General features: G+C 28.0%; 1 protein-coding gene across 1 annotated transcript in view; it reads left to right on the top strand.

The window, feature by feature from the left end:
* LOC126899860 (nephrin-like) overlaps positions 1-25,602 on the top strand; it is a 170,936-nt gene that overhangs the window by 104,831 nt on the left and 40,503 nt on the right. Inside the window, exons 2-5 of the mRNA XM_050675089.1 lie at positions 6,457-6,589; positions 10,480-10,724; positions 15,536-15,649; positions 24,106-24,309. Coding sequence (XP_050531046.1) covers positions 6,457-6,589; positions 10,480-10,724; positions 15,536-15,649; positions 24,106-24,309 — 696 coding nt within the window. The remainder of the gene's footprint in view (positions 1-6,456; positions 6,590-10,479; positions 10,725-15,535; positions 15,650-24,105; positions 24,310-25,602) is intronic.

Here is a 25,602-nt window from a genome sequence, read left to right as displayed (position 1 = left end):
TAGAATCAATTAATAAATAATGCAATTAAATTTATATTTAATTATTTTTATTAAATATAGTTTTATAAAATTAAAATGATTAATGATGTCAACATTTCAAAGACACACAGAATCGTTGTAATTTATTTTTTAATATTATGTTAAATTAATGAAATATAATTTGAAACTATTCACTGCCAAATTGTTACACAGTTCGATAATTTGATATAATTAGAAAATAAAATTATAAAACTATTTTTTTATTAAATTAATGACTATTTGAAGTTATTGATCATCAATTGACAAGAGTTATTATTACATTAGCAAGTTTTTATATCGTGTTTAAAGTAGTTTAGATTGTAAATATCTTGATAAAACATCAAAATCTATTCATATTGCCTCCATTGCTGAGTTCTGACTTGAACCAAGTAAGATTATACTTAAATATGTCAAAATAGCACAACAGGTTGAGGAAATATTTCTATATTTAACTGAAAATGTAATAATTTTATGTGCAAACAATGATTATGCTAATTCATTTGATTGCCCACGGGATCTAGCTACAGATTAATTTCAACAAAAAATTATAATCGCTAAAGATTTGGCGGATTGTCGACACGAAGGATTACAAAAGCAGCAATAGCTCCAACAATGTGCGGTGCAATGCAGTATCGTGGTGGTGTAATTTAGGAGATAAAATGATAATATTTTTTACTCGCCATTGTACAACCACCGGAGAGACATTAATTTATAGTCAAAAGCAGTGGTGCAGGGACGTTTTCCTCGAACATAGGCTGCACAACAGATGAGTTCTTATGTTTTGAAAAACGACATTAGCATCCACTCGTCTGCAATAGAAATAAAGCCTTGCAGTGAAACCTCGGAAAACAAAAAAAGTTTCTCAATTATTGGAAATAAAAATTTAGCCGTATTAAATTTGGATAATATTAAGGAAATTCCTTTGTAAATTATTGTTGTTATTAGTGAATAGCACGAAATAATAAATGGAACACCCAATTCGACATGGAGTGGTAGTTGGTAAAAAGAAAAAACTTGATTTAATTGAAAATTAAATTAAATGCAAAAAGGTTTATGGCGAAATGTTTTTAAGATCTTATTGCGCAGGGAAGGAAAACATTTCCGTTTTGATAGGTAGCGAATTTCTTGTCACGATTTTGCAGTGAAATTAATAAAAGTTAATAACTCAAGACTATTGCAGACAAATAGGTGCTCAGTTATTTTTGAATGCATTTTGTTACCGTAGAGAACGCTAAAATAATTATTCTACATGCCTCATAAAACCGAAGTGATTTCGTTATGAATTAATAAAAGGCACTTCTTTGGACTTCCGAGCAAATAGTCACTGCTTCGTGTTTTACGAACCAATTTTATGATACTGCACCAGTTTTTGTTCACTCGTTAATTTGCATGAGATTACTAAAACAGAAACTGTTTGGTCATAAACGCGTCGTCTGCTCTTAAGTAAATTTCGGCCGAAAAACACTACGGCCGTCGTTTATCTAAAGGCGCAATACCGAATTACCCTTTTAATGACATTTTAAATCATTCGGGTCGGCCAAAGAGATCTCGGCGCGTGCATAAATCGTACACTTATATAATAATAATACGTGTACTGTTGTGTGTGTGTGTGTGTATACTTTCAGGATCAGCGGAAAGTAATGGATATACGATAATACTGTGTTGGCGTTTATGGTGGCCCGAAGGGGAGGAGGCGTTTTAGTTTAAGAAATCCCCGGCCGTATATCGAAAGGCAATTTGTTGTCTAACGCGCACATTTTTTTCACTATTCGCTGTAGACATTTTCAATATAAATTCGCGTTTAATAACAGACGGAGGGGATATTTATTTTAGCAACGATTGATGCGCATTTACTTATCGACGTCGTGACGTGTAATAATATGGCTTTAGAATACATTACTTCAACACAATCTCTTTTTCAAAAAAAAAAAAAAATGTCCTAACAATTTGTGGAGCATAACTCTTTTAGCGGATCCTATAAAAAAAAAATGTAATGCTTTCCGCACGAAGACAATTACACTCGGCCGTAAGTCGAAAAACTCCTCCTTTTCAAAATGTTAACATACGTTAATTAATTTATCTATTATCTTTACCAGTTCTTTAAAATAACTTAGGTACAATTTGTTTAATACGCTAAACTGAAATATAGTAGACTATTCTGAGTAGACTATAGAGACTTTTATTAAAATACATTATTCAATTTAATTAATAGTGAAATATTTTCAAATAGAAATTTAAACTATATTTGTAATACATGTAAACCGTAGTATTTTGTTCGTGAGTGCGTTTTTAAATTGTTAAGTACTCAAAAAATCTTTATACTTGATTTAATTTTAAACGATAGAGAGTATACATTTTTAATGTGTTAAAAATTAATGTAAACATGTTACTTCATTGAATAACTAAGCTAATATTTAAGATAGTTAAATGCAGTCTGAATCCAGCGAATAGAATTTTTTTATACATTTTTTCTATACTATTATATATAAATATATATATTATATAGATTGATTAATTATTAAGTTCAGTTCTTAAGTAAAATATATTGTAATTGTAACAAATTGTATAAAGCATTGTTTTTAATAATGATAAAAAAGGGTTGATTGATATTTGATAGTGATTGAAATCAAATCTACAAGATCAAGCAATTTTGTGGAAAACTGTATGTTTTTTGGCTTTAACGCCTGATAACCCATAATATAGTTTTCGGATATTTTTTCTTTCTTCGTGGTATATTGTGTTAACTTGAATTATATTATAAAAAAATACAAATATTTGACACGATCGTTATGTCCCCTCTTGGTAAATTGTTAGTTTTTCAAAAAAAGTACGTCATTACAAAGATTAAAGTATTATTAATACAAATTACACAATAATTCATCTATTTTCAAAAAATTATTTCACTGTAAATTATATTTTATGGACCATTTTTTCTTTTTAAGGGAATCGAGGGGTACTTTTAAAAATTATGGCACTAATAACATTAATTAGATTTGTTTTGTGATCTTTTGACGTATCATTGAGCAAAATTGGCCCCGTAAGAGCGAAGTAATCGTCTGTAATAACACACAATAAAAAACAAGGTAGAGTAAAACCAATAGCTACTCAGTAAAGTATCAAAGTAAATAAAACACCAATAAATGTTGTGAACATACAAATATATTTAATATAACTCATAAAATACTACAATTGTAGTGACATAAATTATTAATTAGTTTCCATATAAACTTTTGAACTCTTCAGACACATGTTAGTTAAAACTGAATAGATATTAAATTAATTTTTAAATAATTTAGTAAGAAACTTAACGCCTTGATAAAAAGAAAAATCGATGGAACTAATCAAATTGATATTTGTAAAAATGTCAAGAAAATAAAAATATTTAAAAAATCTGCTTCAAATTTAAATTTAAAATTTTGGACGTAGATTGTTATTAGTCAATGGAATAATACTTTGCTCGGTAAAAATAAATATTAATCAATAATTACGACTAATCTCTTGGATTAATTTAACACTTCGAAATAATTCACATACCTTTGTTCGTTCGGGGAATTTCTCTCCTGTGGCGAGGTTTCGTATAACTTACTGCAGCTAACAAGAAAATTGAGCTTATTATCCCTGGAGTGTTGCAGGTAACTCGGTTAAACTTACTCAATTCAGCAGTATTCTAATTTCTACAATAGAATATTAAAGAAAACTTCATCTCACGTTTAATATGATCATAAATAAATTCTTCCGGGTATAGCAAATAATAATGAGTCGGCCTTTCCACAAAACATACATGTTGCAATGGTAAAATTTATATCATATATACATACACACAACTGAGCACCTTTTTCGGAGATACTAACTTATACATTTCCAGCGTGAAAAGCCATTAAAGGAATTGTTTAAGCGATTTCATTTTCCGCAAAAGTTTTTTCTTTATTTTCAATTTTCGTCTTTAGACATACCTTACAGAATACATAAGGAAAATTCTCTTGCTCACGTGGCTTTTCTCGTATACTTCATAAACATACGAATAGTACGCAGCTCTTTTCTAAAGTAAATATTTAATTTTTTTTTCCCATAATTCTTGTACATCAACATAACGTGAACTGAGTGATCGATTTATCATAAATCATTCGATAACTCATAAAATAAATACAATATTAAAAAAAAATATTTAGTTACATTTTTTAGATTAAAATTAATCTAAATTAATTAGAATGGTTCATAAATGTCTAGAAATAAAAATTAACAGACCCGATTTACTCCTCTGGCACTAGTTTAAAATTGATGATATCATTTGAAATAATCGTTCAAAAGTTGTTTTCCATAATTTTCTAATTTTTATCGTTTTCTTATTTTCAAGCTAATTTAACGTATATATCATTACAAAAACTGTTGTTGATACAATTTTTAGAAAGTGAAAGTATATAAGGTCAAAATTTTGTTTGAAAACTATAGAACATAGGATACTTTTTATTGAAAGAAAAAATTATAATATATTATATACATTTCAAGATATGAGTAATTGTTAAACAATCACTCTGTCTAAATAAATATATGAATATATATATATATATTTTTTTTATTTACTCTGTTCCATTTGAACACGGATTATAAAATGTTTATAAAAAGTTGAAGACACAAAAATATTTCGATTAAAATCTTTAACCCTTAAATACTGGTTTAATTAGTCATAATTTGTTTATTAATTACTAAATTAATATTTTTTTGTGATGTTCGACTTTCACTAGTGGATTAATAAATTGCATCTGATTGTACATATTAAAAATTTGCATCCACTGGGTTTGTATAAATGTACTGCAAAATCTGTAATACATAAATTGAATCTGATGCTATGTGTTTTTTGGTCGATGGTACAAATATAAAACTCAAGCACTCAAAAAATACTGTTATAACTATGATTCTATTGAACGAGAATATACAAATATTATGAGATATAATTGGATTATAGTATTGAATGTTATCTGAAATTTTATGTTTATGATAAAATACCTTTAAATGACGTATCAATCTTTTTTATAATAGTAGATAAATTTAACTACATTATTTTTAGTATCTTATCACTAAAAACATTTGAATAACCTCATTTTTTATGTCATATTTTTAAAAAAGCTTAGTCGTTTATGAACTTTCTAAATGTGTGCAAAGATCCACTTTTAACCAAATGGAGCTTAACGAGTGCAAACCGTGCTCAAGCTTCCATGTCAAAATGAAAGAATCGTATACTTAGAGCCAAAAAAAAAAGAATATTAAAAAAGAAAAAAAATACCGAAAGAAAAGAGAAACGTCAAAAGTAACTTTGCTCATTCACAACGACTCTCTATTGGAAAAGTCGGTCTATTAATCACACAACCGGCAGCGGACGGATTGCACCCGTTCTGATGACGGCACTTTGGGAATGGCAACAAAAAAAAAAGAAGAAGAAAAACGTTTTGCGTTGAAAAACGTTGAGCGATTGCTTAAAAGAATGAAAACGGTCAACGAAAATAAAAAGCGTAGTGTATCTCTCGAGGAAGAACGGGAAAGAGGCATTTTGAATTAAAAAAAAAAAAAATGTTTGTTTGCGAATAGTAATAATTATTATTATTTGTTGAAACGATTTGTGTTCAAGCTTTATAGATTTTTATTTTGGCATCGTCTATATATTTATTACAATCCTCACCCATTACAAGTCTTATCTCGAAAACATTATAATAGTTTAACTGTGGTTTGTTTTGATGGTTAACGGCCAACAGAAGTAGTTCGTCAGCCCTCCCTCCGGGAGTCATTAATCGAAACGCTCCACGGGGAGGCCATAATTCATTATAAGAAAAACTCTTTTATTTCATTTTATGGTATCGGTGTTTTCCATCGAGAAACGACAAGAAAATCACAACACGCTCATTTAGCCCAAACTAAATTAATTGTCTCGTAAAAGCACTTGTTCTTATTGTAATCAGCTGCAGTAGTGATATTATTTTGTAAATTCACTTGGAATTTAACAACGGTTATTTCATAAATTAAAATAACAAATCACGATGGGAATCATAACAATAAAAATAAAAATTCTCCAGTCAGAAATTAAAAAGATTTTTGAAGAGATTAGTGTATGAATCGAATTGCAAATCCTTGTGTTTTAAATAGCTATTCATTATACTAAAAACACTTCTTAATATCAGTTTTGCTGTAGGGATTAAAATAATAATTCTATGTCAGGTGTAGTATTATTTTGTCATTATACTGCTATATTTTATCGGTATTAATATAATGACATTGCATATATACGGAGTATTGATGGTTCTTGTATTGTGTGTAAGGGATTTGAAAATAATGTAACAAAGTTGCTCAAAAAGACTAATAATTACAAAAAATGATTGCAATACTTTTTAAGCATAATTTAAAAAAAATAATAAGTTTAAAAATTCAAATTATATTTTTTATTTTTAGTTATATCAACAGATGTGGAAGCAGTTGCAGGAACAGTCGCCTATTTGCCATGCAACATGACTCCACCCACACACAACGACAGAGCTACGTTAGTAATTTGGTACAAACAAGGACTTCAAGGACCAATTTATACGTAAGCTTAAAATACTTGATAAAGAACTTTCATTTTCAAAATTAATACAGATGAATATCCTTTTTATTTACTTGATTATTTAAGCATAAATATGTTTGTTTCCCTAAAAAGTATTAGTTTTTACTACGCAAAAAAAAACCTTTGAACCATATTTTGTTGTAAACGTCCAAACATAATTATTTATTGATATTGAAAAATAAACCGTTTGATGAAAGTTTGCACGGTAAATGATTATCACTAATGAATATTCAGTTTTTATTGAAAATGTACAAAAATCGAAATTGTTGTTTGTTTTACATGAAATAAAGCTTATTTGATTTTTATTTATTTGCAATGTATTTACACTATTTGACACAAATCATACATTGTACAAAATATGTTCTAAATATTATCATTATTGAATATAGATAACCAAAAATATAATCTAAATATAAGAATAATTTCATAAACCCTGACATTGCCAGGGTTTAGATACGGATCATCACTTATTTTTTCATCTAGATAAAAATAATAATAACACGATTTTTATCTACGTATTGTGATTTTTAAAAAATGGAAAATTTTATATAAATAAAAATTATTTAAAATATAAATAGAAAAAAATTTGTCTTATCTACTGATGATTATAATAAGATATTTTAATTAAATAATTATCATTATGCATAGCCCATTCTGCCCCGAATTAATTTCTAGTAAGATAAGACATTTCGTAAAGACCAAAGTCATTAGCCTATCGTACATAAGGATTTTCTGCAACAAATTTTATTCAAAAATTATTATTAAAAAGTTTATACTTTTAATAATTTCTCCTAAAATGTATCTCTGAGACTCAATTCAGGTGCTTACTTCATCATTCTATGATCATTTAATAGCTTATTGCGCCAAAATTAGTGATGAGCAAAATTACTCTTGTTCTTGCGGTCTTGGCTTGGTCTTGCATTTCTATGAGACCAAGAACAAGACCAAGACTGTAATAATATCAGCAAGAACAAAATCAAGACTGTACTCAATTGACAAGAACAAGACCAAGACTTTTTTAGCAAGACCAAGAACAAGAACAAGACTAGACTTGCAAGAACAAGACCAAGAACAAGAACAAGACTAGACTTGCAAGAACAATACCAAGACAAAGACTCAAAATGCAAGAATCTTGCAAAATCAAGAATAAAACTGCAAGAGTATTGCACTCTTGCAAAAAAAAAAAAAAGATTGTTGTTAGTTAATATTGGTTAAAATCGTTAAGATTATTAATGACAGATTCGACAATATTAAATTTTACTTTGATTTTTATTGATTACGCGTATTGTTCAAATTGAATATTACCTATGAGCTGAAGTTACTGATTAACTTAAAATTTTACAATCATGTTTCAAAATTTATTGTCATTCCCACATAGCAATGAAATATTTCTAGAATATAAGCAGAATATATTGAAATATTCTCACAATCTTCTCAGAATATACTTTGGCAGCGAATATTACATTCTCACAATATTTTAAAGGTATATTACTAAAATATCATAAAATAAGCTTTAATTTGATATATGTTTAAAGGACGCAGTATTTCCGGAATATTTTCAAAAATTAAGTTGAAAAAGTTAATTTTTGTAAGAAAGTTCCTATTTTAAATCCCCCCAATGAGCAGGTTAAATGTTAAATTTTCAAAAAAATGATATAAAATGAAAGGGAAATATCTAAGTTTTTAGTATAAAAAAAAATGTTGATTTGTTTATTTTTGAAAAAGTTATGGAAGTTTTAAGAAAAAAAAGTGAAAAAAATGACAAAATTTACCTATTTTTTAATTTGTAATTTTTTTGGATATTTCCCACATTTGTGGGGAACGAGGGAAAATTGTTCAATTTTTAAGGGTAATGTCTTCAACTAGATACGATTTGTGGTCTTTTGACGTATTGTTCAAAGAAATCGGTCTAGTGAGAGCTGAGAAAAAGTGGCAACATACATAAAAAAAAAAAAAAAAAACACATCATAGTAAAATTAATACTTTCTCAACTTCGCATCGAAGCTAAAATCATTCATATTGTTTATGCTAATGATCCTATGGCATATAAACTAAATTTGAATTTACAAACTGAATTAGGTAACTTCGTCATTTAAACCTTTTAAGAAGAAAATTTTTACAAATATAAATAAATGCAAGATTTTGCAAGAGTATTGTGACAAAACTCACAACAAGAACAAGATTTTATGGGCAAGACCAAGAACAAGAACAAGACTAAATAAGCAAGACCAAGAACAAGAACAAGACTAGACTTGCAAGACCAAGTGCAAGACCAAGACCAAGACCAAGACTGAGTTAGCAAAGCAAGACCAAGACCAAGACTCAGCTATCAAGAACAAGACCAAAATCAAGACTTTGACAGTCTTGGTCTTGTTCTTGTTTTGCTCATCACTAGCCAAAATTGACTAAAAAATATGTCATTCAGATGGCAGTTTGGAATTCCAAAGGTTAAATAATCAATAATAGTATAAATTGTTTAATTTTTTTTTTATGAAATTACTTTTTTTTTTATTATAAAATTGTGCAATAGATAAAAAGACACAATTTTGTTTTTGTATAAACTTCAAACTAAACTTTATACTTAGTATAAATTCAAATACTAAATAAAAATAATTCAATTTTATAATTCTAAACAGATTTTTATAAATATTAGCATAATTAAAAAAATAGTAGAATGAAAATTAATTAAACAGTTTTATTAATTATAAAAAAATTAATTAGTTAAGTGTGATAAAAAGAACAAGATTTTCTGAACAATTCCTGGCTTCCGATTTGGTTTCTTGTTGAAACTTGGAACAATAATCAGCTAAAATTTCTGTTAAATGTCTACCCCGATATCATTTTAGATTAATTGATCTTAGTGAAAACGTTCGCCTGTTTAAATAATCATTCCGATTTATAGGAAACTGGTCAATTTGTTCAGAAATGAAGTGTAGCTTTAGGGAATTGTTGTATCTCATTTATTCATAGGTTAAAACTAATTAATCCTTATAGTTAAAACCTCTATGATTATCCGAGAAAATGTTCACACGCAGATTTAAATGCCATAAAAGCACGAAATTGTTCGCTAGACAATAATTTTAGAAAATAAGCTGAATAATTCAAGTGAACCCTATTAAATTTTCCATTTCAAAATAACAACTACTAATACAATATAGCTAAATATTCAAAAAAATTGATCTTAATTCTTACCATAAGATATTTTTAATAATTTCTTAATTTTAAGTTTTTATTCATATCGACAAGTAGAATTGCTAAATGCCAATAACTAACGTAAATACTAAATTTCAAGTATGCAACATTAAGTTTGTAAACAAAACTAATAATAGTTTTATAGCCGTCTATTATCATCTACGTTACCAATAAGATAATTGTTGCATTGCATCGCATTGATAATTTTATCAGAAACCACAGTTGTCTTTTGTAAGGAAATGAATATGAGATTATATTTATTCGATACTCAATTAAGATTCCACTTTAACTCTTATAGTATATAATATGACATCGTTTTCATAACGTGCAAGGATTAACAAAAAATGTTTAATAACGACAAACATATAAAATGAAATAATACAAAAATCAAGTATATATATATATATATGTATATATTTATTTATGTTTATACATTCAACAATCTCAAATAATCTATGAATTGAAATAAATAAATAAAATTTGTCAATCTGCACCGGACTGACAGTCAAATGATAATCAAGTGTTCAAGCATTATACTTCTGTTGTGTTAGTCTCAGAAAAAATGTTGTGTCTTAATATTTTTATAAATTATTACTTCTTTATTGTTAATATAAAATTGAATGTTTATTATAAACTACTAATAATCAGCACAATAATAACTAATTTTTTATACTTCTAAGGTACGATGGTCGGAAAAGCAGTGCTAACGTTCCTGCGATAGATCATTTTGATCCCAAGAATCCAAACGGTGCGCATTGGGCTGATGATACGGTTATGAATGGCAGAGCTTTCTTTCGTGTTTCTCAACAGCCGGCAAACTTGGCTATTCAAAACATCAGTGAAAAAGATGGCTCAGTTTATAAGTGTCGTGTAGACTTTAAAAAATCACCCACTAGAAATTACAAAGTCAACTTAACCATTATACGTAAGTATATATAAAAAAAGTTAAAGGATAATCTCGAGACTTTTCAACTACTACTACTTGATGTTAACTTTTTTAATCTAAAGTAAATTAACGTGCTAAGTAGATAAAAAATAATTCTGATTTCATTTAATGATGTCATGTAAAAATCAAAGAACTGTTAAATTTCATTTCTGACTTGTAGTTAATTTTTATTTTAGTTTTCGGATTACACAGAGTGAACTATATTATTGTACACCACAACTGTCATCAGCTTTGACGACTCATATAATCAAACTGGAGATGTCAGTTAAATTCCATATAAAGCAAATGTCATTACCGATTTCTGCTAACACGGTCCGCCAAACTTGCTTTTATATGTATGAATAAAATGTGCTGGTACGACAAAAAGACCAGGCAAATTATATTCAAATATTTCGAAGAGGAGAGGGTGTTTATTTATTCTGATTACCATAATAATAGTATTATTACATCAACGTCTCCGTCTCGTTCTGTGTCATGCAGTATGTTTGAGATATATATATATATTTCAAGACAGTTTTAGCTTGTTAATGTAAAATACGCTTTGCGTACACGTAAACGCGTAACATTAAAAAATATTTTCTGTTAACTCACCAGTCGAACAAAGGAAATCCATTAAATCATGTGACATTTTTTACCCATAATCGTTATTTTAAAAAAATATATAAGACTTATAAGTAAACAGCAAGAATCCTTTTTGAAACACGAGTTTCATAAACAAAATCAATATATAAAAAACTATTATATTATAGTACACGTATATATCATTTCTAAAGGTTATTCGAAAGAAAAAAATAGTATTAATTTGTAATTTCATCCGTTATACCTTAAAAGAGTGCAAACTTTATATGTTTAAATGTTAACACGCATATTTAACTTGCCTATAAAATAAAAGAATGAACTGGTCTACAATAACTTTTGAAACAGTACTTCGAAAGTTATTAACATTTTTATATATTGGCGGTAGGAGAGGAGCGACCGAAAAATGCATTTTATAATAAAAATAGTCATACATACATTTCACATGGAGTCAATATTTTAAAATTTCAATAACTTCCAAAGAACTTATCCATAAATTGTTATCAACCAGAAAGTTTCTTAATTAAATAGTTTTTTATTTGATAAGCTAGTCAAATATTTGTGTTATCATTAAAAAAAATAAATTTAACAATCCTATAAGGTACAATGAATAAATTAAAAAGATACTCAACAAAAGATAAATAAAATAATATACGACACTAAAAAATACTAAAAATAATTTTCTTAACATTATTATTATATTTAGAGAAATCGAGAGGCCAATGTTAAAAGAAATGTGTATAATAAAATGTCAGCAATAGACAACAAATTTATTAAAAAAAAAAAGTGTAGCTCATCACCACATACAGTATGATTTATTAAGAATACTTCCTCCGTCTTTTTGTTAAGTAATGATTTTCATTTTAATTGTATAGATTAAAATTTAATTTATTATAACGAATAATTATTACACGAGGACAAATTTTAGTGGTGATTTTTCTAAGTTAAATGAGAACCTACTAATCATTTTTTCCCCTTAATGAAGAATCGTGTAAATAAAATGTTGACTGGTATCGACAAACAGTTTTGTAATAATAACTTTTGAGACATTAGCATTTATAGATTAAACAAAATTGTGATTGTGGCAAGTGTTTAGCAACACTTCTTCTACGTTATGCACACTTCTCAGAAATATTTTTTTTCTTACAATTAACTTGATAATTACTATGGTTCATAGAAATAAATCATATTGTAATTTGTGTCATTTTTTTATAAAAATAATCATTATTCAACAAAAAAATGAGAGGGAGTAGTATCATTAATAAATCACACTGTATGTGTATAAAATATTATTATTGTTTTAAATAAACACAGTAACTTATTAATTTCCACGAATTTCCGGTACCATACAAAATTAAAAATTGTTTTTAAGAAAAAAGTCTTAAACTTTGTTCATGTGTACGATATTATGCTAATTATTTTAATACAAACAAAAAATAATTATCCTTTTTATGGGTCTTAGGATAATATATACAGGCAACCGTGAGTAACAAGTCGTGTACAACGACAATATGACAACTGCTTAATAAGTCGTGTAATAATGTAAATTTGAATACGTTTAAAATTATGGAATATATGATAATTTTAATTAATATACTGCATAGTTTCATAATTTTATTTTGGTGGAGCCGAAAAAATAATGTTTAAAAGTTTCCCTTTTATCTCATTACCTAAAACAAGGAGTTTTTAAAGTTAATAAAAATGTAAATAATTTTGTCTGGTGTTTCAAGTACGTCACTGTTGTTTTCAATCGACAATCGCAATATTCAAATTAAGTAAACAATAGCAAAAAATTATAATTTGTGTTTGGCGCCAAAGCAAAATAAACAATATTGTTAAGCAAACGTATAATGAATGATAAAATACGTGTGACATCAAAATCGAATCGATTGCAATAATAAAAAGTCAAAACAAATTAAACCGAACACGAAGCATTTCATAGAATTTACCTCCCACAGATATAGTGTATTTTACGATAATGATAGCACTGCAACGATATATATAATGTTGTATAATAATTTTGTTTGGCATTGTTAAATCGAGTCATATAATAGTTAAGTATCAACTGATACAAGTATTTTACAAGTGTATTTTGGAAATGGATAAGGGCATTCGTAAAATAAAGAGCAATAATAAAATACCGAATAAAAATCTAAATCCATACAAGCTGAAGACAACGACCGCATAAAAAAATAATTTTGATTCAAACGAGACGTCAAAGTTACTTGAGAGTACTATAAAGTGACACTTATCCATCAATCAAATCGAATAAAACAAAATTCATACAGTCGCGAAATTCGAAACTTGGTGATTATAAAGGTGGAGGTTGTCAAAAAAATGTACATATAAATATGTTTTATGATTTTTATTAAACTTCTATAACTACAACATTGGTAAACTTAAATACACGTAGTGCAATCTTCTAACAAAAAAATTAAACGATAAAATTAATCATAAGTTCTATAATTGACACGCATTTTTTAACGTCAGAGCATGTTAAGGTACCGCTGGAATTTTCATATAACTTGGAAGCCTTGTAGTAATAGCAGTAGTGATAATAACAGTTATTAAAATGCGATCGTGTTTGGTAACTATATGCCTCTGGAGTAGTTCAAGCCCTTTATGGCTCAAGTTTGGATTACTTATTTAAGTATATTAAAAGTTATAATACTGTACTATAAGTCAACGTGTATTGAATTCACATTAACCGCCTTCTTAGTTTTGAAATCGATTGTTACGACGTAGAAAATTAGACTTTCAAAATGGAATTTTATACTTTGAAAAAAACGTAAAAATAAAGATTCCGTAACAGGAATTCTATTTTGAGTTCACTTTTTATTAGTTGACACAATTATTTTTAATGATTTTTTTATTTTTATTTAAGTAATAAAACTTGTTAAAAATGTACAAAAATAAATTCATTCCGCTCAGAGCAATCATTTTAATTGTGCTATAATAATACATAAAGTTTTCCTCGCTTTTATCATAATACTTCACATAGTTTAGTTCTATGCTCGAAACAAATTTTTTTCATTTCACTGTTCAAAGTACTTTATTATTAGTGTAATTAGTTGCTGATTCATGAAAAGGTAAAAATTATTAACATTTTAAAATAGTTTTTCTATTACTGTATTTGAAATTAGCCTAGCAGTATTTGATGACTTGCGTGTTATTATATTGCCTAACTGAAGTGCCGTCATTCAAATAAAATTACTTTTATTCAATACAAATACATCATTATTGGTTCTATTCAATTTTTTAATTCTCGATACATTATTTGTGATAGTTCAAATCATAAAAAATATTATACATTTTGGTAGAGATTAATAAAATTTATTTCTTTTCACTTGTTTTCATTATTAACTTAACCACTAAAAAGTAATAATAATGGTATAGTTTATTTAGACTTTTAATTTTTATAACATAAAGTTTTTACCACAATTCAGATATATATGATATCATTGAAATAAAGTAGTATAAATCTGGTATTAAATCAGAAAGTTTCACAAAGATTATGAATTATAATTCAATATAACATTTATGCATACAACATTGTGTTATTTTAACTATTAATATAATGTTTTAGACTTATTTAACTCGTTAGTAAAGCAAAAAATCAATTTTATCATTAACATGAAACCAACAATTTTTTAATTGATAAAATTCATAAAATAAATTTATTTGTATTATTATTATTATTGAACCACTTTTATAATTAAACCGATTGAAACTTTGATATATCAACCAACTTATTAAAATTATTTCATAAATGACAAGATGATTATTCCAATGAAATTTTAAAATATACTGAGATCGCATAGTATTTGTATTACATACTTGTTGCTACTTTAAACGTGACCAAAGAAATATTGAAATATATGCGGACTTTCTGTATAATATGTGGTGTTATGGAAGCCAAAAGGAAACACTCTAAGGGAGTTATTGTCGCGAGATATTTGCTAAAATAAAAATAATTACTACAGCTAAATATCATTATTTAAATTTTTGAAACGAGTGAAATATTGTGTACCTGTTAGTATTTTGCTCAAATTTTGCATATGCAAAATTTAATTTATTCATTGAAGTATAAATAATTTTATTATTTGTAATTTAAAATTTCGACGAAAAATTATTTTTAAAAAAAGATTAAAAGCTTTATAAATTTTAAACATGAATAATAATATCTTATTTAATACATATTATGATATTTTCAGTTCCACCTGACCGCTTGAGTGTCTTGAATGAAAAAGGCGACCACATTCCGCACTATATACTGGGACCCTATAAAGAAGGAGTGACTGTTGACATCACGTGCATCGCTAATGGAGGTAAAAATATTTAATTAAATTGTTACGTTTTACTATTTTATTCATAAGTATATACATAGCAGCTTGTCGTCTGTTTTCTTTGAATATTTAGAATTAAGTACTTTTTAACCTTTAGTTTCTTTACCTTTAGTTTAAAATGATAAAAAGAAACGATATACATTTTAGAAATAAGTTCAAGTAAATAATTAATAAAAGTGAAAATACCATATTGTACGTGATTTGATCAAAGCTAGATAAGTAAACATATTAATTTTTAAATAGCTTTTCATAACTTGCTAATAATATTCCCTATGTAATAGTTTAAACATGAATTTGTAATGGTAATTAGAAAATGAAAGCGTATCTCAATATTCTTGTGACATCATTAAGGCATCTAGTTAAAGCTGTACTGTTCATGTTTCCTAGGTGACAATGGCCATAGGGTAGCTATAATGTTAACATTTACAATGAAGTTAAGCGTCGTTCACGTTTTAATATTAAAATGCATATCTAACACGATGAATATAATTTACAATTTATGTTTTCAGATATCGGGTTTAAATGTTATTATTCATGAACTCCGAAACACCCTACAGTGATTTTAGAAGTTTAATATCTTCCAATCTTTAGATGACTAAAAAGCATCTAAAAGCTCTTTTTTAGTCACGATTTGATTACTTTGTAGGAGTTATAATTTTTTTTTTCAATTCAATGAAAAGTATATCATACAGATATTTTATATTTTCATTAGTCGAACAAAATTTTAGTTGCTTAATACCATATGCTCTTTTTTTCTAATACCTACCTCATACTAAGTGCGGGTGAACTAAATTTTTAGGCTTTTCCACCTCTTCTGCCAATATTCACACGCAATCGCTAAAAGTTATACGTGAGTGGACAGAATTTTTGAATTTCACTTTTAAAAACTCAGTACTGTTCAAATTCAACTTATAACTACTATTATTAAAACTTATACTTTAATATAATTCTCAGTAAGTTTAATCGTTTTGTATACTGTTTTTTATGCTATGGATTACAAATATAACAATTGTCTTCTGTTCAATAAAATAAACATAAATCTTGAGAGAATCATAATGGCCATATTTAGTTTTTTGTATAATCTACTTTATTAAAATAAAAACTTTATCTTTTAAATCTAAATAATGCTACTTAACATACAAAAAGATCATTAAATGAAACTTGACGAAAACGTTTTGTTATTATGAATTTTATAGTACAAAATGTTATGAAAAACTCAATAAAACTTGCTCAATATTAAATCTTTGTTTACTATGGAAGTAAATGTTTTTCATTTAAGTTCGATGGATTAAACAATTTATTTATACGTAAAAATACACAGTTAATAATAAAATCAGATTTAACTTATCTACTGAACTAGAGTCTTGAAAATTGAATTTAATCAGTTTAAAAACATAGCTTTTACTCTTAAAATGAATATTACATTTTCTATTGGTGAACATTAGAAACTAAAGTTTCCATAATGGACTTTTTTAAAAACTTCAAATAGACTTTTGGTATATCTAAATAAAAAATCTATACTTAAGTCGAGTACGATAAGACATTTATATATATTAATAAGAACAGATGACATTTTAAATCACATCGCTTGCTTAAAATTGGTACATAGTAGTTCAATCAATGATCAAAATATCATGCATTTTCCATAAAAAATTTAAAAAATCATATACAGAGTGTCAGTAAGTAAGGAAACGGGTTTCTAGTGTTCTCGTTATTTGTAACAATTTACCCGTTTCCTTACTTACTGACACTCTGTATATTTTGTGTTTAATTTGAAATTTAAAAAGTTTCAGGGGCTCTTTTTTTATTGTGCCACGAGGCAACTATCCTAAGTAGCCCCTCGTATTAATACCATTAGTTATTAGTATATTGCAAGTAAAGGTTGAAAAAAGTGATCGATTCTATATGTGTTCCCTAACACGAAATACAGTGACAGTTTACCAATAATTTCCGAATACATTGGAAAACTTTATTTTTTGAACATTATTAATTCAACTGATCCGACATTAAAAATTTGGCATATCATTTTAATGGACGTATGAAAAATTAGTTGTGCTTATAAACATTTTGGTTTCGCTAACGATAATCCAGTTTGTACAGACGCATTGGCAACGGTCAGCCGTCAGTGCGTATAAGCAACTGAGTGATGAATTGACTCAGAAGACCAATAGAGAGAAATGGTCGACAAAACGCGTGAAAGTTTAGGGTATGTTAGCAATAGTTGATATACGCTCGTTTTGGAACAATGATATTGTATTCTCTGTACGTCCGTCGGTAAAAACCACAAGCGGTCCTGCTAAATCTGTGTTTTATTGGGGATACGCATTCGTGCAGTTGCTGGAAGCGACGGCAAAAGTAAAAATGGAAAAAGGAAAGGACTGGAAGCCGCCTGTGGATGCAGACTGTCGATATGTCCAGGACGTGGTCGTCCGTTCGACCTCTGTCCGCCTACTCGGCACTTTATTGCCACTGCTTATATTTCTTTTGGGGCAAAATAAAAATAACGTGATTGGAATGCCGAGCAGAAATGTTTACACATTCGGTGCCGCCGATTTGAATATTACCTCGGGGTGGACGCGCCTGAAATGCGCACTAGTATTATGGATACACAGTTTATATTGCAGCTATAGAAATATTTAAAAAGAGCACATAAAATAAAAAAAGGAAACAACCGGCGGTATCGACAATAAGATGACGTACGCCCGTTGCAAGATTAGTACTGTTTCACTAAACACACTGGGATTCGGATAGGAAAATGAAAAGCAAGTGGCTACCGAAAGTTTTCGACAATCAGCAGCTGTACGTGGTCCTACTGAAAGAACCAAAAACAAATGTGAGATATTATAAGTCAATGTTTGTGTGTACACTTGCTACAATGTAGATATGCGATTATTTTTTCCGAATGCGCTCTAAAGTGTTTTATTGGTCTGTTCGCTTTCTATGTACACCCTCGTTTATATATACACCATTGTGTGCTTCGGTGGATTTATACTTTATCACTAGACGTTATTGGTTTAGAAACCGACGGGGATAATATCGTAGTTTAAAATCTTCGGACAAAACTCTTAAGTTAATTTTTTCGGTTGAGCAAATCGATGATTTACGTCGAAACAAATTGTCCAGGATGCGAATTAATCTTTTAAACTCTTTATTGGTTACCGTTTATTTATTTATTGGAAACGTCTATAAATAAACAAATCTTATAGGTCAATTCAACACTTAAATGTAATTATTATCAATGTGATCATTCTGAGAATCATTTTCTTGTTTGTTAGCCATTTAAATAAATACGTTTCCATTTAAACAAATTTTAGGGAAAATAAGAAGGAATAGAACTATTTTGTTGAGTGTTAATTAAAGCGAGTAGAGTATTTATAATTTCTAAAAAATTTGAAAATATTGTGTGAGACATAGTAACCGATTGGACTTGTAAAGCATTTCAAGGATAGTTCAGAAATCGTGTAACGGTGGTTAAAAAAATTATCTTATTTTCAGTTAACAGGGTATTTGCAAATATTTGCCATACGTTTTTGCATCAAATAACTGGAATAGCATTGATTGTGATGTTAAAAGAAGGGTACCAAACTCACATAACTATATAACAAGGCTGTCGTTCAGGCATTTATCAGACCAATGATCAGCGTCATTAATCAGAATATATACTCCTCATCTAAAAATTGCTCTCACGAGTCGTTATGAATCGGTTAAAATAATATCAATATAAAATCGCTGCTTCTAATCATATATTTCGTGTCGATATATATATATATATATATGAATGTAGATTTTTATGTGAATGAGTGCGCAATACATCATTGAGCATGAATTTGAGTATTTATAACTAATTGTATAACTGTAGCGGTGGATTTACAGGCGATCGTATCTTTTTTCCATGGCCGTATAATGTAAAAAAATAATAGTGGAAAACCCGAAGAGAACGTTGAAAAATGACCTTATCGTCGGTTTTATTACATTTCATTTTGTTATTTTTTTGTAGGATGTCTGAAAAGCGTTTTCGATCAGTGATAAATTGATTTATACCAACTCAAGAGTGCGATTACGCGATTACAGGAACCGCATAAATATAGACATTTATTAAGGTTTTGAAGTTTTACGGATCTATATATTTTCAGTTGTTGATCGATATTCTCACACAGAGATTTTAATATTCAATTTCTGTAATAGTTTCTAGAACTCTACAGTATCATATGCATCGTCTGACTTTACCTTAAGGGCATAGGTTAACGAACAATCGAAATTGCCGGTGAACAACACAAATTGGTATTACTGCTAACATCAACTTTAATCCTTAGTACATTAAATTCGTAAACAATGTTAACCTTCTCTAATCTATTTGAGTCTGTAAGATACTGTAAGAAAAAATTATTGGAACAGATGACGTGTATTCTCATAGAATATGCCAGTGAAAATGTGCTATAGCTTATGTAAATTTTTCATTTTAACCGTAACTTCATTTACTAATAAAAGCTGTCAGAATGGATGGTGTGATATTTTATACGTCAAACACCAGTGTCATTTACAGTTATAATTATTCTAATTACTTATGGAAAAGTATGAACAACGAGTTTAATTTTAAATCTACACTCATTAACTTATTACAAAAATATTTTTTTGCGATTAAAAATTATGGAAATTTCATTATTCCTTGAACTTTAACTTAGAACAATAACAATTTACCGTTAGTATCATCGCTTTAGGTAATTTGTTTTTAACTTAATTATTCTTATTTTCACAAGTCTTACATCGAGTAAACATTTTCTTTAGAAACACGTTTAAAATTCAAACGTACTGCTGTATTGCAATTATAGAACTTTGTATTTTTATTTTTCGAATCAATTGCTTGAGGTGTTAGGTTTAAATTTTTTTACAAAAATGGAATTTTCAATTGATGGAAAATAACTGTTTGAGCATGCAGTATTATTAATGCATAAATAAATCTAAAACAAGCTTTCATTTCTTCCAATTATTATTAGCAGTAGTTATCAACAAATTTGAATATTTAATAAAAATATTAATTAAATTTATTATAAATTAACTGTTGACGATCTGTATGTGTTGTTTATGTCACAATTTACTTTCTTATCTAAACAGACGGCAGGACTTTGTGTATGCGCGTTAATGTTAGTGTACGTTCTGTTTTAATACATACACCACTCATTATTCATCAATCTATAAATTATTGTCTACGTTATCAAATTAAATATATACTATTCATATCAATCCTTTAAACTATTCCGAAAAATGTGTCTAATAATGCATCGATACAAATCTAATGTAATAACTATAAGAAATTCTTTAGTTGTTACAAATCATCTATTTTAAGTAAAATAATATCTAATAACTATCACAATCGAGTAATAAACAGATGAAGGTTGTGACACTTCTTGCACATACAAGTTTAATACAAAAGGACATAAAAACTGACAATTCGACCCACTGCTCCTTGACTTTATGAACCTTCAACAAGTGTAAGAAGTGGCTCGGCAAATTTATAATTTCAAAAAAAAAAAAAAAAATCAAAGCATATTTATTTTCAATCTTACTTCCAACATCACTTAGGTAAATTCACATTTCACAGAAGATTTATAAGGTTAAGCATAATGTGTACATAAATTAAGTAGGGAACCAGAAAAATTAAATGATCTCTAAAATAAAATATTGTTTAAATAAATTTCAAAAAATCAATAACGTTTGTACGAAGATGGCCAGCCTAGTCCAATCTTTGAGTGGGTTACTTGTGTAGTCAATACAAATAATGACACTCTTGCGAAGATAGAAAGCCCACTCGTGGTTCTTATACTACTCGAGGTATTTATTGACACGACTTACAGTCAACATAAGCTTAGACAACTTCTGGTAAGAGTGCCGTTATTGATACTTAAAGTGTGATAATTAATCTCAATAATTTCTATTTCAAATTATTATTATATTAATAAATTTTCAGTCATCACTTTGTTTTTCCATATTTCACATATCCTCATAAAACCCCCGTACTCATATTCCGAGAGAAAATTATATTATATCATTTTATTCAATAAATATATAGTAACTTAATTATTCTCATGCTCATACAAGACCAACCAATAACCAATTTTCTATATCATATTAAAATCATAGAAAACTACCATTTTTACTTTTAAATTCATTTTTTTGAGTTATTATAGTTCCACCGCCATAACAAAGGCGACGTCCTCCTAGTTTTCTAAGTCATTTTTAATGATAAAAATAAATATATAACTTTCAAATAGTAATGTATATTAAGCTTTATTGATTATTATTATATTAAAATTGAAAACATATTAATATCAAAATTAACAAAATCAAAAATATTGAGCGTTCCGTTATTAAATTTTAATATCCCACTTGCCTTCCATTAACATTCAGATATGAATTCAGATAAACATGAATAACATTCAGACAATCATTTTTATTTATTATTTTTTAACTTAAATCAGCGACATACACCTAAGGAGCGTATCGCTGATAATACTCGATAGTGGAACGTACACTGACTAATTTATGTATTAAAAAATCGTATATAACTTATAATAGACAAATGTACCAAACAAATAAAAACACGATAACTTGGGTGCGCTATTAAAAAATTTCACATTCACACATTATAAATTAAACAAAATTATATTTTTTTTATAAACAATAATAAACATAATACAATAATAAATGCTTTAGTGGAAATCATGAAAAATGTTTTTCTCATTACAAATTTTTTATTTGGGCGTATTTAATTATATCGTTCTTTTTGAATTTAGTTTATTGATTGCAACAACGTGACAAGACTACTCAGATATAGTTTACTTTGAGAAGACTTTTTTTGTTATTAATTGTCATAAATCGATTGTAGAAAATTAAATAATTTATTACATTCATTGAAACTAATAAATGAAGAGTATTTGTAAAAAACTACTTAAATAAATAGTGTAATAATTTTTGTAAAAATTTATCTTTATTTTTGAAAAATTACAGATAACAAATTTAAAATCACATAAGTAAATAGATATTTTAATTCCATACTAATATGAGTAATTTAAAATGACATGTAATAACTTTTCATACTACGATAAATTATTATTTGTGTTTAACGAAAAATTCTTAAATAATCGTGTTTCATTTTATTATCGATTGTTGAGATAACTCTGTAAAGTAGATTATTTTATGGGTGAAATTGCTGATATTAAAAGATTAAAGTGTTAACCTGTTTAAACATTAATTGTATTAATGACATTTATAGCTAACTTATGAAACATAAATGATCTAAATGTCAAAAAAAGTATAGTCTCAATATTAATTTGTTGTTAAATTTAAAAATCGCTATACCTCACTGTCATTTTCACTATATTATTTATAATTTGTTTAAATAAACGGATGTTTATACAGCGATAGCAAAACTTTCATTAAGAATGTAAAATTCCAAAATTCATAGGTAAGACCATAAATCAATTTGTTAACAGTTTATTATTTTTTGTAAAAACAGCTGTCGGGTAAAACACAACCGTTTTGAAAAGCGAGCAGGTATATTTCCGTATTACCGCTACTCGCAAGACCCAACGCTTATTCTGTAAAAAAAATATAATATAAAAAACACGGGAAATAAAAACAAACTTATGCATATTACGTTGTAGTCATACGTATAACAACTGCTAGTGCGTATCGTATATTATAATATGTCAGTATATTAGTAAATAAGAAACGGCATTTCGAAGAACCCGCCGCCGGTAAAGTCAACACGCCACGCCGGGCAACGGCCTGCACACGTTACACTTCCTACAATGTTTTATTTTTTACTGCTGTCATATAATACGTGTAGAGCCATACCGCGGTTGGTTTGGTATACTTTGGATAATCTATGATAATATTGTGTTTGAAGAAAAACCCTCATACGAGCTGTCAGACACGCGTGTGCCGGCCCCAAATAACCGCATTATAGACTTCACGCATTTCTCGCACTTAACGTAAATCGTCACGTATTTAATTTAAATTCAAATCACTCGTGCACTCGTTGTTTTGAATCTGTAGAAAATTTCATTAGACTTAAAAAAATACAAACCCATTGGGGTAGTGCACTGATGTTGAACGTAGACATTGATCACGTATACCCATCGCGGTTTTTTTTTTTCAAAAAAAAAAATTGTTCCTATTAAACGAACACATACAGAGGTTAACATTTAAATAACTAGACGCTGCATAATATTTAGTGAGACATGACGTAATGAAAAACTTATCGTTAAAATTGCTCTCTCAATTACCTTTAGAATTATCCGGCGTTTTATAAATGATTAAGGTGTGATATTTATTTCATACCTGTTTTAGGATTGACTTCAAACAATTAACATGTTATTTTTCTTGTAAAACAAATATAAACCGTTTAATGTAAACTATGTTTTTTTTTCATTTTTAAGGACGTCCTCCACCCCGTGTCACTTGGTGGCAAGAAAATGCTTTGTTAGACGAATCCTTCGAAGTACTGCCCGGCAGGAAGGTACGAAATGTGTTGCGACTTGAACGATTGGAACGTCACCATTTAAACACTGTCTTTACATGCCAAGCATCCAATAACCATATGGTTCCGCCCATATCCAGTTCTGTAACACTTGACATGATCCGTAAGTATAAATGATCAGTTTTACTAACTTGAATATTCCATGTTTTAATTACTACATACCAAATGACATAACAATAATTATTTTCATCGGTTCGCTATTTAAATAGAGGGGAGTAGGTGCGTCTCCCGTAAGCCAATTATAATCGTGTTAATTTAACTTTTATACGTGCGTAACATGTTAATATTTTATTTAATCAATATTTTCCGTGTCGTCTGTAGATACATGCTCGATCCATATCAGTACTAAAAATGTGTAGTTTATGTACATTATATAGGTCATCAAATACAATAGAAAAATCAGTAACGCATATACAAGAAAATAGTTGATGTTATCTCATGACTTCTTGTCTTCATATTTGCATAGACATGTGTAAAATTCCTATTCAACTTATCGTTATGTTGTGATTTTGATTAAAAACACTTTGACTGTCGTTTAACATAATATCTACACATGGAATACATCGATAACAATATGAAAGCGTAGACAATACTACTATTATGGCGAAGGCTTATACGAAGTTTCGATAGAAATTCTATAGAAAACAGAGTAAATGGCGTAAATAAGTACAACACAGGCACCTATAGAAGACACTAACTATTGAACCGAGTTTGATTTAAGACATATATTTCTTGCAACTATCCGATTTCATTTTCGGAAGATGAATTATATATGTGTCTTTCACTCATTCAGAAGCAAACCATTCTGTACAGTTATTAGTTCGATAGCACATAGTTGAATCATAATTATGCGCAAATTAATTTTTTTTTTCACCTGTCATAAATATATTATCATTTTATTTTATTGTAAAATAGTATTACCGATTTAATTATAGTATACTAAATTTAACTGAAGTAAAATATATCTTATTGTTAGTAGTTAATGATACTGTTTTAAATATTTAGCATCAGTTGGGCAAAAAAATGGAAGTATTGACGAGGATGTAATACGCAGGAATAAGTCCGGGTGGGTGAAGTAGAGAGAAACGTCTGGTGTGTTACGCGATAAGAGAATTTCAATGGGCTCTAATTTTCTAAGCTAAGTTCTATAAGACTGTAGTGAGACCAGTATTGATTTATGGCTCAGAGTGTTGGGCGACTGACAAAAGAATAGAACAGAAAATGAGTAAAGCAGAGATGAGAATGCTTAGATGGAAAAGTAGAGCGACTAGAAAAGATAGGATAAGGATTGGACATATAAGATGGAGGATAAATTTAGCATCAATCGTGAATAAGCTGAAAAAAAGTAAGCTTAGATGGTTTGGTCATGTTTTGAGGAGTGATGAATTGGAAGTTG

This window comes from Daktulosphaira vitifoliae, unplaced genomic scaffold, assembly GCF_025091365.1.
Source record: "Daktulosphaira vitifoliae isolate Bord-2020 unplaced genomic scaffold, ASM2509136v1 Scaffold_2, whole genome shotgun sequence".
In the NCBI taxonomy this organism is placed as follows: domain Eukaryota; kingdom Metazoa; phylum Arthropoda; class Insecta; order Hemiptera; family Phylloxeridae; genus Daktulosphaira; species Daktulosphaira vitifoliae.
The sequence above is the reverse complement of the archived record's forward strand: the minus strand, read 5'-3'. Positions and strand labels throughout refer to the sequence as shown.